This window comes from Pocillopora damicornis, chromosome 12 (assembly GCF_964200805.1).
Source record: "Pocillopora damicornis chromosome 12, jaPocDami1.2, whole genome shotgun sequence".
In the NCBI taxonomy this organism is placed as follows: Eukaryota; Metazoa; Cnidaria; class Anthozoa; order Scleractinia; family Pocilloporidae; genus Pocillopora; species Pocillopora damicornis.
The window spans coordinates 5,337,544-5,356,828 of NC_142681.1; the positions used below are offsets into that span (position 1 = coordinate 5,337,544).

Below are 19,285 nucleotides of genomic sequence, written 5' to 3' on the forward strand. Positions count from 1 at the left end.
TTCATTTTGGATTCTCTGTATTTAACATGCTAATGACGAGTTTATTACAACTTAAGGTTCACCTGTTAGAGACATTATGACAATCAGTCAATCAGTATAACTGATATAGCGAGGTTAAGCATAATGTTTACGGGAACAGCAAACCGCAAATATCAACTCTGATTTAATTCTGATGTAACTCATTTTACCTCCAAACCGTCAATACCTCCAATACAAAAATGACCAAGGTTGTCTTGTTCACAAGCAATGTAAGTATGTTCACATAAGTGTACAGACGGCAGACGGTGGGAGAAGTTTTTTGGCTGTTTGCCGTTTGCCGTTAACGTCCACCATGCATACTATGCCAGCCGTAGTAACAAATAAATAACAATGTTTCAAATGGACGTTTATAAGATGACAAGTTATAAAGCTCTTTAAAAGCCTCCTCGTAAATGTTGTTCGCAAACCCAAAACAATCTCTACTTCGCGTTTTTCTTTTAACCATAACAAAACATGACATTAATAACTGTTGCCTTTTTCTTTTTTTTTTTTGCCCTTTGTAAGCAAATTGTTCAGTTAAAACAGTATTCTGTTACTCTTCAACAAGCTTAATTCTTCTTCTGCAAAAGGCTTCTAAAATACTCATTACTAAAACCTTGGTTAACTTCAGCGCCAGGTTTGGCTTCGGTCTTTTCTACGCTCGATACGGTTGAGTTATCTGACGAAGAAGCTGGTGCAGTGGACGCAGTCTTCTGCAGTGCCCTGGGGATTAGTTGCAGCTGGGTTCTTGCTCGGCCACGACTGAAAAGAAATAAGGGAAGGAAATTTTTTTTTGTTTTTTGAAAGAAGATTTCTTCATGACACATATACGTGCTCTGTCTCTGATAACCCACGGAGAGACCCCTGAAACATTCAATCTCGAAATACGTAAATGTCAACTTTCGTTTTGGGAATATACTAACCTAGATAAGATTTTCACAGACAACTTTTTTGTATCATCAAAACTGATTCTAGTAAATCAACATGATAACGTTTTGAATGTAAAGGTTAAGTGATCTAGTACTCTGATGCTGCGTCAAAAGATACCTTGGTTTCATCTACTGAGTTGATGATGTAAATTGGCCACCGTAAAGAGTTTCTAAAGCTGACATTTATAGCTACCGCTCGAAATATCATTGAAAAACTTTTAACGATGGCCAATTAACCTTATCAACTCAGTTGATAAAACCAAATCATCATGATAATATTATGACTAGTTTAATAACAAACTTTCTCTAACATTCATCCCCACATATTTGAGAGCCCCAAACAGTATCAACAAACAATCAAAGAAAGTGCAGAAAAAAAGCAAAGCATAACACTTCAACGCATCACTTCAAGCTGTTGCCAGGAGCAGGTAAACAAGACAGTGGGTTGTGATTCAAAAACTTTCAAGCGTGCATACCTTCCCGGCTGTTCTTTCTGTCTTTGCTGTTGGTCTGCCCCGGGCTGCCTGGGTTTTCTGCTGGGTGGATTTGACACAGCAACTGAAATCTGCCGGTCTCCGACCTGACTTCCGTCCAAAGCTACAATGGCGGCTGATGCTCCTGTCTGTTGACAAAAATTTCAATATATCACCATCACATGCCATATTCCATATAAAATGCCACCCGCTTTATTTTCACTTCTCAATGCTTCACCTTTGAACCTTCACATGGTAAAATTTAGCTTCATAAAACCTAGATTTTGCCTGATACTCTACAACAGTGACAGCGTGCGTTTTCTATAACTTTGGAACAAAAAATTCGAAAGTTTAGCAAAAAGTCAAATTATTCAATAAGTTTGTTACTCGTGGTGAAGTACAAGAAGTAACAACTGTTATTGCTTGTCTCAAGCTGTTATCACTTTCAACTCCAATATGGTAGCGAAGAACGTAGTTAACTTTTTAGACTGACTACGTCGTGCCTTTCGAAATGCCATTAACTTCAAAGTAACCATTTGCCTTACGCACATATGCGCGCATAAGTTCTTTGCTCAAACCTAACGCAAACAAAATCTAAAACCCTGAAACCGAGGACATTGTAATTTTGAACAATGACACGTACACGACCATAAGTAAGTTGAAAACCTATTGAGAGGCCGTTGGAAACGTAAACAACATATTTACTCACCTCATCTTCTAGCTCTACGTAACCAAATCCTTTCGGTTTACCGGCTCTGTTAGTCACCAGACGAATTTGCTTCACTTTTCCAAACTGGAATGAGACATCAAAGTAAGAGTTGAATCGACAACGTTCTAGTACTAGGCCCAAACCTTTGTATCGGATGTTCTTTTTGAAAAGTGAGATCAAGTTAGGAAGCACCCTTAATAATGAGTCGGTAAGAAACATTTGCAAGAGGCAAGAGGAAATAACAGCCCTGGAGAAACATTATGGATAAATTCTAGACTTTATTTTGCCAAGAGGCACTAATAGCACAAACAACAAGAAATTAAACAAGGACATCATGAAACATTACCTTTTCGAACAGATTCTCCAACTCTGACTCTTTAACTTCGAAAGGAAGATTGGACACAAACAATGTTTTCTTGTCGAGAGTCGTAGGAAACTGTCAATAGAAGGAGGCAATAAATTATAAATCGCATCTTTGAGAAGATCAAAACTGTTTTAGATCAGATTTTCATAATGGCTCAAGTAAAAAAAACGGAACATCTGGAGGCCAGAGACACAAAGGCAAATCAAATTTCAAAATGCAGTATAAAAATCTCGTTACCGATCTTACTTTGGCGGTGCATGGAGAGAATAAAGAAAAAAAACCTCATACTAACCTTAAATTGCGTTGGATTCTTAGATTTGTCCACCGAAGGCGAAACAAACATCGGTCTGCCATTTAACTTGGTCCTGTCCATGGACAGGGCCGCTTGTACCGAGGCCTAAATTGAAACATCAACAGAAGAACCATGTAAAGGTATGGAACTGTCACTGTAAAGGGTTCCATGCCGCTTAAAGATCCCTTCCACCAAATGAGCAACAGGGAAACGATGCTTTATTGATAACTATGTACTCGGGTGAGCAGCAAAGCAAATTACAATTTCATCGTATAAATCCTGCACACCCCTACATCAGCGTGTATATTCTCCGTACTGTTTCCTAGACATTTCCTATAGCACTGACAGGGGATGTTGAGTTAAAAATCAAGAACTTCTCAAGTTTTGCGATCATTTTCGTAATTCTCATAAGCTTAATAGTTGATTCAGCAGTGATAACATAGTGAGAAATTAGATGCAAGTCATCCTCAATGGTTAAAGTATTTAGAGACACAACAACATTGCCTTCCTCTCACCTGGTTCTTAAACTCGATGTAAGCGAATCCTTTTGATTTCCCCATTTGGTTTTTGACAAGCCTTACTTCGGTTATGTCGCCAAGCTGGGACCAAAACAAAGTGTAAAACGCCACTAATTGCATACCCGATATATATATATATGTTCTTACAAACAAACCTACTGTAACATCGCAGTAAACAAGAAGTTCAAGTACCACTCTACTTAATGTACTCTATAGCAAAAAAGAGCATCTATTTGCTGTTAATTCATGACCAAAAAGTCTCTAGTGTTAAGGACTTTCCATGAAACAACGAGAATGGCAATAATGTGAAAAAATCAAAGTGAAAATAATGGATTGTTGCCATTAAAACTTCATAGGATGTACAGAAATCAATCATTTTTTGACCTTTCACGCATTCATGTCGGTAATTAAGATTTCAGGAATTAGTACATTGCGTGAAGTTTCAATACTAAAACTGGTTAAAAGATTGAAGATCCGACCAACTTATCTCTAACTAGCTTGCAGAAAAGGCGCTGGTTCTGGCGTTTTCCAGGAAGAGCGGAAGCAAGCGCGGGGCAAGCGCAAAGCGCAAGTTACACGCGAAAGAGGGAATGCGTGATGAGCTCTTCACGCTCGCCTCGCGTCCGTCTTTGCACGACCTGCGTGAAAGGCAAAAAAGACTAAACCTTCGCTGACAGTAGCACTTGGCAATTCTATACCAACACCAAAAATAACATAAACCTACCGGTGAGAAAGTCTTCTTGAGCCGCTCCTCATCAACTGAAAACAAAAGGTTACTAACGAATACTGTATTCGGATCCTTTGTGCTGGAAAATGAATTAATATAAAGTCAAGGTCAAGATATAAAACGGAACTGATCTATTCTCTTTTATTCCAGCCTTAATCGCGGCCTTTCTCTTTACGAGCTCTCTGTTCCTTAGTTTTAAAGTATTCAAATGGTAATGCATAAGTTACATTGGTTCAACCGTGATTGGTTGAGAAAGTAGCGTGAGTCTTTTGGACCAATTACAGAGCAAGTAAAGCAAAACCAATGCAATTGCGGATTACTTACGACACTCGATAGAAAGTTGTTCCATACCAGGTTACCATTGTGACATTGCTATCTTCACACAGATATAAACAGCATGTTCTCTACGCGCGGGAAAGATATACTCTTTTTAACAGAAGAAATTTTGGCATCGAATTAATATCCAAACCTTAAAAATTTTATTAAAAACGACTAAATTGAGGAGTAAGTATGCATAACTAGCGAGCATGCGCTAATCGTTAGCGCTTCGGCACCACCGTTTCTTCGCCCGCGATCAACGAGAGTCGTGAGATATCTGCAAGGGATCTAGCACTGATACCTCATTATTAGTGCCACTCCCGAGCAACATTCCCCTGACTCGTCTGAAATCTTCCCGCGGTCGGAGAAACGCGCGTACTGTAACGCTATTAATGAGAGCCTATTTAAGCTAAGCACTAACCTGTCATGTGAAATTTTCGTAGATGGTTCTCCTGCTGGCGTCGATTGAGTTGACGAGAGATTTTCACTTTCATTCTCAACTAAAAAACAAACCAAACGTGCAGGTACAGTACGTCAAAAGATCACTTTTCTCGAGAGGACCAGAAAACAAACACACAAATTGTACTGAAAGGATTGTGTGTCTTACAGACGATTCAGAAAAGGGAAGTCTAAACCATACTGTCAGACTTTTGGATGAAAACAGACTCGAGGCCACATGTGTCGAAAGTGAGGGGGTATGGATGAAAGCTCAGAACTTAACAAGGGGAAAGCAAATTTGAAATATTCCTTTCGAGAACGAGGTAGCGGTAAATAAATTCCTTACGAAGAAGATAGAGTAGAAATCGCATCCGAATCTACATGTGGGAAAAAGGAGAAGGAGGCAAGAGAATCTTACCCCGCTTTGAAAAAAAGAGTGAACATCGAAGTCTTAAAATGGGCAAATGGGAATATTTCTGTTGAAAGGATTAACCAAGAACCTTCTCTTACTTTGGAAGAACTAAGGAAATCAAAGTTTCATTTTAGCGAAGGAGGAAGTTGAGGGGAAGAGAAAAGATCTGTGTGCAGGTAGAAAAAAAGGGGTATTGGAATTTTCCCATTAAGACGGGTGTCAGAAGATATATAAAACGTACCGTGGGGCTTTTTAGCCACTGGTTCTCCCGAATCTTGTGTATTATCGGTCATTTTCTGAGTTTTGTCTCCAGGAGTAGGTTGGTCATTGGCCTGACAGTAAAAACAAATACACAGCATACATAATCTCATGTCGCCTCCCCAATAAAATAAATTGTGAAGATTATGAAGATTTTATTCTGGACGCGCAGCTCTGACTAACGTTTTAAAAACCAGACAGACAATGGGTCAAAACATGACATTACCTTTCTCTTCCTCATTTCAAACTTGGCCTTTTTCTGTTCCATTTTCTTAGTTGCCTTCCTCTCTGCATTCGCAATTTTTCTTTTCGCTTGGGCTTCTTCTTCAGCTTTTGCACGTACAGCCTCTTTTTCAGCCACCTACCCAGATCAGTCAGTCAATCAATCAATCGATCCATTAATAAAACTATACGAGTGCTTGTAAAATGAGTTTCGCAAGAGTAAAACCAAATTAATCGTAGCGGTGTTCGTAGTGGTCTTTGAATGGATGATGAAAGTCCTTAAACCAACTATTTAACCCAAGAGGGTAATTGTTCCATTCATTGGGCATTTTGAATGTCAATCTCGCTCAAAGAATTTAGCAAAGTTGATTGCTTTACCATGCAACTGTTTGGTGCTATAAAATACATGAAGGTGTCTTAGATTAAATCACCTTCTGTCTTCGTTCGTTGACTCTCAATAGTTGTACTCGACACTTTGAAAAAGCTGCATCCCAGTCCTCCAACGTCCCTAATTAATGAAATACAACCATAAAGATCAAATGTCTTGTTCACACATATTCATAAATGGTATCAGTCTGAACACCAGTACTTTGTGAAGGTCATAAGCCAAATGAAAAGCAAAGATTTGGGAAAACATTAACGTTTTCAAACATCATTTAAACCGTTTTTTTCTCTCTCAGTACTGTTAAGGTTGGTTTTTTGGAGAGTGGAGGTGTAAGTGGATGTGTAGGGGGAGGGGGAGGGGGAGGGGGAGGGGGAACACAAAGGAGGGAGGGGGGAAGGAAGACAAAGAGAAAATGAGGAAGAGAACAGCAGAGTCTCATAACAGTATAACACTGCGGCTGTTGTTTTTTGCGGGGGTGGGAAAGGGAGAGGAGGTGGAGGGGGACGGGGAGAATGAAAGAGAAAGAGGAAGGGAAGAGAATGAGAGTTTAAGGGAAGAAAACACCACTCTCATAAAATTATCAAACTGCAGATGTCATTGAGCACAGGCCCAATTGGTTCCAAGCTCTTCTAACCTTCTTCTCGTTCAAAACTGAGCAGGGCCTGAATCACCATTTCAGGGTTATCACTGGCTGACTGCACAGCCCGCTGCAGGATTTTACGACACTTTTTGATGTCACGACAAGACCTGCAAACGAAGTGGAAATGATTAAGTTACATAAAAATAAAATAAATTTTAAACAGAGTGTCTAAAGTAGGGCAAGATTTGTTAGGTTTACATACTTAATAAAGGGGATAAGTTTCTTAAGAACTGTGGAGCTGCGTCGGCAGGGGAGTATAATTTGTTTTTAGTTGGCCACGCTGTTTAATTCGTCAAAAGAGCTGCTACCGAGGTACTGACCTTAAAAGGTTCGCATACTCGAGCCAGAACTCAGCTTCTCGTCCGTGCCTGGAGAGTATCACAGTGTCCCAAAGTCTCTGACATTCCGATATATTATTACAGTGAAATGCCTGACAATCACAACCAAAAATGAACAATACGTTATGGCTAACAAATGAGCTAATGAAACAACAGAGAAAATTCAAGACAATCAAGTCGAACAATTGCGCTATGGCATTAAAACAGACCACTTGTACTGCTTGGTAATGCTCTATTAACCCTTTGGCTCCTAATAGTGACCAGAATCAAATTTCTCCCCACAATATCACCCCTGAATCACACATTAAGGTAACGAGAATGATCACCAACTACAGAAGCTCTTGATTGTTAAAGTAAATTCTCCTTGTCAACACCTTAGGAAATGTACAAAGAACTGTATGGAGAATATGCATACTGGTTATCGGATGTAAAGAGTAACGTTTAAACCTTACCTCAATTCTTGCCCAGTATCTCTCTAAGAGATTCGTGGGATCACCGTCATTGCCAAAATCTGCATAGCAGTACAAGAGCAGTATAAGACAAACACCATTTTAGCACATGATCATATTAAATTGACCCATAAAAGCTCAAGATATAACACATTTAACTTACAGTTCTGCAAATATTCTGTTGCAGTTTTAAAATTCTCCCTGAGGTCTTTGACACTCTGACTATCTGTGGAATGGTAAAATTCATTAGTAAAAACCCAATGAATCAGTTTCCAATATATAAAGGGTTAAGTTTCTGAAGAAACTGTGGTGCTTTGTCGGTGGGGAGTATAACAAGACAACTTGGCTTTACCAGCTGAGTTTATTAAGTCAATTGGCCACCGTAAAGAGTTTCAAAGCTGACATTTCGAGCGTTAGCGCTATTCGCTCTGGAGAAGAGCTAACGCTCCAAACAGCAGCTTCAGAAATTCTTTACAGTGGCCAATTGAAAATATCAACTCAGTTGATTACCAAGTTTCTAGCATGATTTCAGGAGATGGCACGATCTCATTGAGTGAAGATGACGTCATTCCACGCTCTTATCAATCTTGTAGGACGGATAAATTCATCTGATAATAAATCAATCGGATTTGGCGGAGTTCAATAGGAGCGTTCACCATACCGAGGTCGATTTGGCTTAGGAAGAGTTTGTTTTTGATTATGAAACTGAAGCTTTACTGAAGCACTTATTTCTAAAGAGGCCTTTGTGCTATTTCTTGGTGTTTTACGAAGCTGATCACTTTGTTCTTATTCTGCAAGAACAATGAGGCTACATATACTTCACAAAGGAAGGTTATCGCTCAGGTCACATCTAGGTAGGAACAACATTACGTTACCATAGTGGCTTACGAGAAGTGAAATGACGATGTACGTGCGTAAGCCTCTAGCACAAGAAAACAGGAAAATCCAGTTTTATGCTGAGTTTTCTATCATTTTCGCACTGAAAGGTGTGTATGGAATAAGGTGGGGGGGGGGGGGAGGGAAAGGTTGCCCCCTAAACTTTCAGTTCAGGGAGTGTAGCTTAAAACCCGCTTTCCCCCTGCTCCGTCACCGTGGTAATGACATCGTACCTTCTCCCCAGTCCTCCACTCTTCTTCTCATGTAATCACAGTAACAATGCCAAAGCTGGAGGTAATCGTCACTGCCAGAAAAACCGCATCCCAGAGCTGTGTCTAGAGTTTCTGTAACAAGGCAAAAAGAACGTAACTGCTACATGGAAACTCATTCAACTTCTAGAGCTGCCTTAGATTTAAAGCCAGGTTCCTTTGTCCATAACAAGACCAAGAAACATGCACGCTCACAGTTTGGAAAGAAACTTTCCAACGAGAATGGCACAGAAATCTAGCTAAGTGACTTCATAAATGAGTCAAGACAACGCTTGCCATCATCCCTTTGACCTAGCATCGAATCTCTCCTTACAGTATCCCTCAGGAAAGAAACATCAGGGGTTATGAGAGTAAAGGAAATGATCACCAACAATAGAAGCTCTTGTTTGTTAATCAAATACTACTTGTCGGCATCTAAAGAAATGCATAGGGAACATGTATACTCATGTTGGAGTGTAAAGGGTTAATTTTTTTTTTCTACAAGAGCCAAACATGATATATGAAGTGACGATGACGACAGCGAGAAGTAAGTCAATGTACACGAAATTTTTATCTTGCAACTTGCAAACCAATAACAGAGGACAATATAAACAAACCCATCTGTCAAGTTTGATTTTAAAAAAAGCTGAACTGATAAACATAACGTTAAGCTGAGTAAAAAAGCAATTAAATACAGAAAAACAAAACGTTTATGGGAAATTAGGATGCCATCATACCTTTCACTTTATTGCCGTCCTGTTTGTTGCGTTCCTGATAGAAACAAAACAGTGATCAGGTATTTTCTGTACTATTTGATTAATGATATCCATCGGATTAGTTAGAGAGCAATTAGAGAAGACCATTTTATAGTACATTTAAAATAAAAAGTAATCAATGACGCATCTACATGTAAGTAATGATCCAATCACGATTTACTGTAGCTTTAGTCAGTTATGTGTCGATTTCGATGATCAGTAACCCATTAGGTTTGTCAGCCAGACTGCCAGACAATCAGTCAGTCAGTCAGCCAGTCAGTCAGACAGTTAGTTGATCAGCCAGTCACTAAACCAGTCAGTCAGTCGGTCTGTCGATCAGCCGGTCACTCAGACAGCAAAGAGATAGACTTTCAGTTCAGTCAGTCAGTTAGACCAACAGACAAACAAACAGACAGACAGACAGAGAGATGGTCAGTCAGTCAGTCAATCAGTCAGTCAGTCAGTCAGTCAGTCTGTCATAAATCTATCATTCATTACGTAAAGACACAAGAAGGACAAGAACTATTACTAGAAACCACATGGATACCGAATTTGATATTTTGTTCCTAAAAATTGAAACGTTGACAATTAAATACAAGAGATAGTGTTTTGGAGTACAAAAGAGAGCATTCTATAAAAGAGCCATAAACCTTCAGTTGTGATTTCACAAACTGCTGTTAAAACCCCATCAGTTTTAAGAAAGAAATGGGTAAAAACTAACCAGTGCTCGCATGTAATTCTGCCAGAGAAGAGACACCCAGGGACAGTTTCTGACAGCACGCTCATGCACTGGAAGCACCACTGATGATATCTTCAATGTTGAATCCTATTTAAGAAATTAACTTAGTCACTCGTACAAAAAAATGATGTTACGATCAACGCAAAAACTAATTAACTTATTGTTTTGCAGTTAGAGTTTCTGGAAACATGAAATAAAATCAGGAAAATATAGCTTAGGCAATACAGCCTAGTATTCAACATAGGCAGATCATTCTCCCGTTCCTATAACCCCTTCACATCCAAGATTTAAATATCGACTCTCTCTTTCTCTTCTATACACTTCCTATAATTCTAATAAAAAAATTACCCAAAATTTGAATTTTATTTTAATTATAGAGCGCTATTAAGTAATAACATGGAAAAAATAGTGCGCGAGATATCGACGTTACAGTCAAACCTGTCAGGAAACAAATAGTGCGCGAGATACTAACGTAAATTCAAAAGTTAGTTTAGCCCTTTACACCCTAACATCAGTAAAGGTATACTCCATACTGCTCTCCCCATACATTCCCTAAGGTGCTGACAAGGAAGAATTTGTGTAACAATCGACAGCTTCTTTTGCAGCTGATCATTTCCTTTATTCTCATGACCTTAGTGCATGATTCAGGGGTGATATTGTAAGGAGAAATTAGATGCTAGTCGCTCTTAGGGATTAAAGGGTTAAATTGTAAATAATGAAATGATAAATATCGTACTACCCTCGTTCTCTTAGTGCGTTCTGTAAGTTTCGGAACCTCGTTTTTCTCCTCGGATTTGTGGCCCGCACACTTCGCACTCGGGCCATAAATCAGAACAGAACAAACTTGGTCCGTAACTTTCCGAACGGACCTCAAACTCCGTTAGTAAGAAATATTTTTTTTCTCATCACCTCTCATAAAAAGCGTCGATATTTTAGGGAGAAATTACTCTCTGATCCCTCCTAGGTTTGATATTCTTAAAGCAAACTTTCCTCACCAAATAAGAAGTATAATCAGTCCACATGTCCCCAACAAGACAATTTTCCTTCATAGCTCTCTCGTACAAGCATTGTATTCTAGCAGGATCTCCTTTCGTCAGTTCATACTCCAGGTATGACTTAAATTCAGTAGTCTTGGGCGGTTGAGCTGAACCCTGAATGACAAGAACCATGGCATTGTGAATAAGCGCCCTACTCAAGAAGTCTAAGGTTAAAATTTAAATCTTTCTTTGAATTTAACTTTACAACAAAGAGCAAATTTTGAACCGTAACACTCACACAAACAGAGAACAAATAGTGATAGTAACATAACAGTCAAACAGAGAACAAACAGTGCACGAGATACCAACGTAACAGTCAAACAAGCCAGAGAACAAAGAGTGCGTAAGATATTATCGTAAAAGTCACACAAACAGAGAACAAACAGTGCGCAAGATACCAACGTAACAGTCAAACAAGCCAGAGAACAAGTATTGCGTAAGATACTAACGTAACAGTCAAACAGAGAACAAATAGTGCGCAAGATACCACCGTAACAGTCAAAAAAACCAGAGAACAAATAGTGCGCGAGATACCAACGTAACAATCACACAAACAGAGAACAATAGTGCGCAAGATACCAACGTAACCGTAACAGTCAAACAAACCAGAGAACAAATGGTGCGCGAGATACCAACGTAACAGTCAAACAAACCAGAGAACAAATGGTGCGCGAGATACCAACGTAACAGTCAAACAAACCAGAGAACAAATGGTGCGCGAGATACCAACGTAACAATCACACAAACAGAGAAAAAATAGTGCGCGAGATACTAACGTAACAGTCAAACAAGCCAGAGAACAAGTAGTGCGTAAGATACTAACGTAACAGTCAAACAGAGAACAAATAGTGCGCGAGATACTGACTTAACAGTCAAACAAACAGAGAACAGATAGTGCACGAGATACTGACTTAACAGTCAAACAGAGAACAGATAGTGCACGAGATACTGACTTAACAGTCAAACAGAGAACAAATAGTGCGCGAGATACTGACTTAACAGTCAAACAAACAGAGAACAGATAGTGCACGAGATACTGACTTAACAGTCAAACAGAGAACAGATAGTGCACGAGATACTGACTTAACAGTCAAACAAACAGAGAACAAATAGTGCGCGAGATACCAACGTAACAATCTCACAAACAGAGAACAAATAGTGCGTAAGATACTGACTTCATAGTCAAACAAACAGAGAACAGATAGTGCGTAAGATACTAACGCAACAATCAAACAAACCAGAAAACAAATAGTGAGCGAGTGACATAATCAAGTTCTCAAAACAATATGATTTTTAGGTATCTACTGGTTTGTGCTAGGATTTCATATGATGACCTTAAAAAAACTACCAAGTTGCTAAATTGTTCTCTCAACCATTCTTATATTGGACCAGAAACAAGCGAAAATACAGTAGCCAAGTCACAAATAGTGTTGGTTTTGCATGTGCTAGTTTGAGAAGGATAGTGCAAGTAATCAACATCTATCGCCAATTCAGCTTAAGCGGAAACAAGCCATACTTCTTTAATTTTGCCACTTATTTGTAAATTGGCATAAGTTAGGGTGGACATCGCTTGATATTCTGTTCACCACATTAAAATATGTCTTACCAGTGCATCCTCAAAAGGAAGACATTCCTCTAATTTAGCTAAAGCTTTCTCGTAGGCAATCATAATTGCATCAGGAACAGAGTCCTCTAACCAGTCTTCAAACTCTCTTAAGGTTGCCTGCATACCTTAAACAGAATATCAAAAAAATTGCAAATAAATAATTTAACATTTTACAAACAGCTATTGAACATTCAGGACATTACCGTGAACACAAGGAAAAGAAAACTTATCGAAGGGTTAGGGTAAAACATCTCTCTTTTTTCACAATTTTTCAGAATGATCAACAAAGCTGGCATTTGGTATTAAAGTCTCATCCCACTTGAAATACATTGTGCACAAAGTTGTTCTGAAGTTAATGCTAGTTTGTGTTTCCTTTTCAGGGCAAAATGTACAAGTACACAAGAAACTTTGGGTGTTGCATTTTTTCTTTTTTTCCGCAGCTCTTTAATCAGTGACCATGACACTTGCAAAAGCCCAAAATTATTTGGAGGAAAACAAGTTAATCAGGTGTGAGACATCCAAACTCTCTGTTGTAATTTACAAATAGATTCCATGGTACCATAAATCTGTTCAAGTATAGATCACAGTTTAAGTCAAAATACAGTAAGAACAAAAAAGTAGCACATAAGGTGCAGCTAAATGTGTCACTGATGTTATAATCACAGGTTATTTTCTTCTGTGATCTACTGCTGAACAAATCCATGGCAACATGGAATCTATTTGTGTTATATGATAAAGAAAAAAATTTTCTCTATTGTGAGATCATCTATGCATCTGTTTCCAATAGATCATAAGTAAGAACCAATCAAAAGGCAAGTATCATTCAGCTTGTAAAAAGAATAAGAGAGATGGTAAGTTTTGAGCTCCGTGAAGAAATGGAGAACGATGTTTTTGGTCTTGTCACGAGCCTTGGACAAAGAAAAAATTCTGAGTCCCCATGAGGAATTGAAACTGGGACCTTCAGATTCCATACTCCAATTCCAGCTCAGTAGTAGAGCATCAGAGCATGCATCAGATAACCATCAGATAACCATGGTTATATCACAGCAATCAAACCTTAGACTTTCAGATTCTCTACTCCGATTCTAGCTCAGTGGTAGAGCATCACAGTGTGGAATCCAAAGGTCAGAGGTTCAATTCCTCATAGGAACTCAGAATTTTTTATTTTGTCCCATGCTTGTAACAAGACAAAAAACATCTTTCTTCATCATTCAGCTCATTGTTTATAAAATAGCTCTTGGTTTTGAGTTTAACTCATGTTTCCTGATCTCCCACATGATTAGTCATTACACAACAAACTTTCTAGATATACTCTAGATGTTCTTAGTTTTCTGAGTTTGATGGTAAAACCAAAACAAAAAAAAGGCAAAGAAACCTTTTACTTCAAATTTTGGCTACCTTTAAGGGTCATCTTTTTCAATATATAGATCACTGCAAAGAAAGTATCCTAACAAAAGATTATATTACCAAATGAGGTTTACAAATAGTTTTGGCATGCATATAGCCTGCCACTTAAATGGATCAGAAGCTTGGTTTAGCAATGGTTATATCAATTCTGTACCTAACAGTGGAACAGCAAGCTGTCTTTTAAATACTGACATCACTCTTTCTTTTTGAGAGGAGCTGTGAAAAAAGTTATGTTTTGTTAAAAAAGAGCAATTTACTTTCTTAAACCCTTATGATAAATGCATGAAGGGCTATTAAAATAAAAAAGAATTGTCGCTAATGCACTAAAGCTTACATTTATGGAAGATAGGAATCCTTACTGCATAGGTGAGTCTAATGTCTAATAATCACTCATACTTGCCACTACAAGTTCCAATTTGGAGTCACCCGCCTAACTTTTAAGTAGAGGCATATAGAGCAAAAATAAAAGGCTTTTTATAAGAAGCTGCAGTTTTGCTGTGGAAATCTTGATTTTACATAAAACTATCACAATTTGTTGAGGAATAATCATCCATTTTTTGACAAAAATTTCAAGTGCACAAACAAAGACATGTGATTTTTAAGTTACAATACATCAAAGAATTGTTGTTTAAACATAGTGCAACCATTTTGAGCTACTGTTAAAAAAACCTTTTCTAGGACATGTTTGTATACTGCAGCATTTTTTTTTTCAGAAGCACTGTAATAGTTCCATAATTTTAGTGTTTTTGTCTTTGTATGGTTGTGCTGGTGCATGTCTTTAAGTAATTTGATAATAAATAATTGTTTATAGACTGATATACATCATATCTTACATCTTCTCAGCCATGCTTTCTTTGGTTTCTTCCGTCATGATTTGCTGTGTGAAACAAGAATGGGACAAAAATAAAATACTATAATAATTATTTCTGTAATTTTGATTATATTATTATTACTGCATTAAACCCATTAAAGCTTTACCTTTTTCTCTCAAAAATACATTTCATAAGAAACATCATATTCTACCAATAAAATGCATAACCATATCTGCAATAACTCAAGCAGAACCTGCCATTTTTTCCATGTTTACTACATCAGGATAACAAATGTATCACACTGTCCTAAAAGTACATTAACAAACTGAGCAGAATGTTTCTAACTTAAGTGAAAAAAAAAAATAGCTACACAAAGTGAGAATTTAGAGCGAATGTGCAGGCTTGCACCACTAATTTGCTTCACTGCAATAATTTGATGTACATAAATTATATATCCCTAGAAAGCTAAACTTCAGTAAAAGAAGGCACATTCTTACCTATCACAGAACTGAATAGACATTGCAAAGTAGATATAAAGACACACCTCTAGCGATTCTAAAATGTCCATTTCTAGCTCTCTATAGCCTTCCCAGATTGAGGATCCCTACAATCAGAAAAGTGTGAAAGCAATCAAAAACAAAACAAGGGAGCAGGGATGGTACAGTGGTGAAAGCACTTGCCTCCCACCACTGTGGCCTGGGTTCCATTCCAGGATCCACCATCATCTGTGGGTTTAGTTTGTTGGTGGTTCTCGTTCTTGCTCTGATGATTTTTCTCTGGTTCCTCCAGTTTTCCTCCCTCCCCAAAAACCAACATTTCCAAATTCTAATTTGGTCTGGAAACAGTTGACAGGAAGGACCACCTTGTGAAAATGTCCACCGCTAAATTATTATTATTATATCATTATTATTATCATCATTTTTATTAAACAAGGACTAGAACAGATTCAGTTCATCACTATCAAAGATAACCTCTACCTTGCTCCTAAAACATTGCCAAAGAATGTTTGCATTTCTTGTCAGGGACCTGTTTATCAAAAATCCTTGTAATTACACAGGCCTGGTGCCATTTGTGTAGTGTGGGTCTTAGTTTAAAAATTGGTCTTCTGTTTTTCAGTTTTCCTTTGACCTTGTTAGTGTTTGAATTTCAAAACTATCAAATCTTGATCTATATTGAAAACACAGCAAACAGAAAAAACAGCCTCTTTGGAGCAGTATAAGTACTGTACTATTATAGTATAAGTACTATTGCAGTATAAGTATTATTGTACTTTGTACAATAGGCTCCTAGCAATTACAATTATAATGATAACTTATGTATTAACTGCATTATAGTACCTCGGTTACATGAAGACCAGCCGCAGTTAAAGCTTTTTCAAAAGTTGATCTCACCGCCTGAAGACTGTCTTCTCCTTCCATGATATCCATCATAAACTGACAGTATAAAATCCAAACTCGTACAGCTGTGAGGAATGAAGAAAAGTTAAATCACAGACAAGCCATGGTGCTTTTCAGGCCTAAGCTTATTTCAGGGAGTTAGCCATTAGTCAGAAATTGCATCTCCTGATGAAACAACCTCTCACAAAAATGAAAGAGGAAGGAGCAAATCAAATCAACAATAATAAAAAGTTCTCTAAGTTTCATCAATAAAGAAACTTTGGAATAATTGCAAATAAAAATTGCACAAAATAATTTACTTTGCCTAAACAAGATTTTAAACACCAAATCACAGTCGAACAACTCACAAACTTCTTTCTATCAATCAGATCAACCACTTTACATACAACAGTGTTTGATTTTTCATGTCTCTGGAAGAGTCCTATTCATCAAAATATGGCTACTTTTTGCGCAATCCCAACAACATATATTGCAAGGAAGATAAGTGCTGTTGTATATAAACTTACATTGGTAGTCTTTCACTGCTCTTTCAAACAGAGTAGCGACTTTTTCTCTCTGTTCTGGGATGCATGCTAATGGGATCTCATCTTTGAGCCACTCTAGCCATAGTTCTAGATGGAAAGATGACAGAACATATATAACTTTGTACTTAATAATATACATGGAAAAATTACTCAGTTCTGATTGGTTAAGATAAATGCAATTTTCAGGTAATTCAGTGCAGAAGAGAGTTAATTCAATGCAGAAGAGGGTTAATTCAGTGCAAAGAAAGAAACAAATCAGACATTCTGATTGGTCAACAATCAAAGGAACTCACAGGAAGCCAATCAAATGCGAGCCTTGAATGTCGCAACAAAATTTGAAAATTTGTGTGCAAAACAATGACCAGCATTTTAAGTAGGCTTTCTTTTGCCACCGCAGCCAAAAACAGCTTAAACAACGAAAACACTGTAAAAAGCACTGCTTTTTGGTTGTCGGTTTGGAAAAAGTGGTGTTTAGAGAAAGGAATTGCTGAGGAAATCGAAAATTACAAGCTGACCCAGCTTAACACTTTGCTTGAGCGATCCAACGCCAAAATTAAAAAAAACATGGTTAAACCTCGGAAATGACGATTCCATTTCATCAAAAGTGATTCGGACACAGACTGAACAATTCCTTGAACTGTTTTGCCGGACTTTGAACTTTTTTGCACCTTAAAGATGTGAGGATATCATTGCATAATCATAATTATAATTTATTATTGTTTTGATCATACGTGGTTGTTTTGACTGAATACACAGTTTGAATAAATTGCTTGATGGGCACTTTGCTTATGTTTAATTATGATAAGCCATGTCATATTTTTCCACATAATCACATGATTTTTCTCGTGCAATTTGGAATAAACAAGCACTTGTTAATTTTTTCAAAGACCACAAATTGCACTCGGCCTATGGGCTCGTGCAATTTTGTTAGTCTTTAAAAAAATTTACTCGTGCTTATTTATTCCAAATTGCACTTGAAATCATGTGATTACCTATACAAATCATATACCTCAAAAAAACCTTTCCACTGTGTTTAACCCTTTAACTCCCAAGATCTAATTGTTAATTCTCCCCTCTAGCTTCTACACATTTCTTTGTAAAATGGTTATGAGAATTTGGTGGTCAATCAAAGTAATATCTTGTACCTGATGAGTTTGAGTATTCTCATTACCTGTTTGCCAAATAATGTATAAACATTATAGGGAGAAGTTACATGTCAATCACTTCTGGGAGTAAAAGGGTTTAAACAAAACATTTCAAAATTTATTTCAATTATTATAAGACTGCTATTTCAATTGCTGGAAACTGTGATCTATTAATAGGAGTGCCTCAGGGCTCTGTTTTGGGACCTGTTCTGTATCTGATGTATACCATACCCATTTCTGAAGTCATCAGAAAGCACAAACTAAACTACCATTTTTATGCAGATGACACACAGCTTTATGTGGCCTTCAAAAATTATAACATTGGCTGGATTACTGACCGGGTTGCTGACTGTGTATCTGACATTTGCTTATGGATGGAGCAAAACAAGCTAAAGCTTAACGAAGAGGAAACTGACATATTATCAATTCACTCTAAATTTCAGAATAGCCCTTCACTGGATGAGATCATCCTCGGTAATGAACAACTCACTATGGCTGGAATAGTTACTAATCTTGGAATCATCTTTGACAAGGAAATATTGTTCAATGATCATATAAATCAACTTTGTAGAATTTCCGTCTTAGGAAACCTGTTTAAAATTCATAAATATCTGACAGATGACGCCACTTCTAAGGTTGTACATGCTTTTGTAACTACAAAGCTAGATTACTGCAACCATCTTTACTTTGGTCTGCCCAAATATCAAGTTAACAAAATGCAGAGGGTTCAAAACACAGTTGCTCAACTAGTCACTCGTTCATCCAAGTACGATCACATCACCCCTTTATTACAGCAACTTCACTGGCTTCCTGTTTTGTATTGCATTGTTTTCAAAATTTTACTCTTTGTCTACAAAGCTCATCATGGACTGTACCCTGGATATGTCTCTGAACAATGACAGGAGTGAAAACAATCTCGAGTAATGTGCTCAAGTTCTTTAGGACTCCTAGCAACATCAACATCAAGAACAAAAACATATGAAGATAGAGCATTCTCAGTCTGTGCACCAAAATTATGGAATGGCCTGCCTAACCATGTCAGAAATGTTGGAACACTGCCTTTATTTCAAAAGAATCTAAAAAAATATTTATTTTCTAAATTTATCAACAGTTATTGTGTTCATTTTTAAATTAATTTAAATAAATTTCTTATATTTAATGTAAAGCACCATGAGAGTTTTTTGATATGTGCGCTATATAAATACTGGTTATTATCATCATCATCATCATCATCATCATTATATCAGAG

At 37.5% G+C, this 19,285-nt stretch overlaps 1 protein-coding gene across 1 annotated transcript in view; it reads right to left on the reverse strand.

Annotated features, from left to right (window-relative positions):
* Window positions 1–19,285, reverse strand: part of LOC113678020 (spliceosome associated factor 3, U4/U6 recycling protein-like) — a 21,516-nt gene continuing 2,231 nt past the window's right edge. Inside the window, exons 4-28 of the mRNA XM_089189975.1 lie at window positions 16,874–16,978; window positions 16,308–16,432; window positions 15,515–15,574; window positions 14,992–15,035; window positions 14,313–14,374; window positions 12,752–12,876; window positions 11,104–11,259; window positions 10,091–10,195; window positions 9,352–9,385; window positions 8,600–8,710; window positions 7,654–7,716; window positions 7,494–7,552; window positions 7,024–7,133; window positions 6,698–6,810; window positions 6,110–6,186; window positions 5,683–5,817; window positions 5,440–5,530; window positions 4,770–4,848; window positions 4,028–4,109; window positions 3,301–3,384; window positions 2,786–2,890; window positions 2,476–2,565; window positions 2,130–2,213; window positions 1,424–1,569; window positions 1–780 (exon numbers count right to left, since the gene is read on the reverse strand). Coding sequence (XP_089046101.1) covers window positions 588–780; window positions 1,424–1,569; window positions 2,130–2,213; window positions 2,476–2,565; window positions 2,786–2,890; window positions 3,301–3,384; window positions 4,028–4,109; window positions 4,770–4,848; window positions 5,440–5,530; window positions 5,683–5,817; window positions 6,110–6,186; window positions 6,698–6,810; window positions 7,024–7,133; window positions 7,494–7,552; window positions 7,654–7,716; window positions 8,600–8,710; window positions 9,352–9,385; window positions 10,091–10,195; window positions 11,104–11,259; window positions 12,752–12,876; window positions 14,313–14,374; window positions 14,992–15,035; window positions 15,515–15,574; window positions 16,308–16,432; window positions 16,874–16,978 — 2,438 coding nt within the window. The 3' untranslated portion in view covers window positions 1–587. The remainder of the gene's footprint in view (window positions 781–1,423; window positions 1,570–2,129; window positions 2,214–2,475; window positions 2,566–2,785; window positions 2,891–3,300; window positions 3,385–4,027; window positions 4,110–4,769; window positions 4,849–5,439; window positions 5,531–5,682; window positions 5,818–6,109; window positions 6,187–6,697; window positions 6,811–7,023; window positions 7,134–7,493; window positions 7,553–7,653; window positions 7,717–8,599; window positions 8,711–9,351; window positions 9,386–10,090; window positions 10,196–11,103; window positions 11,260–12,751; window positions 12,877–14,312; window positions 14,375–14,991; window positions 15,036–15,514; window positions 15,575–16,307; window positions 16,433–16,873; window positions 16,979–19,285) is intronic.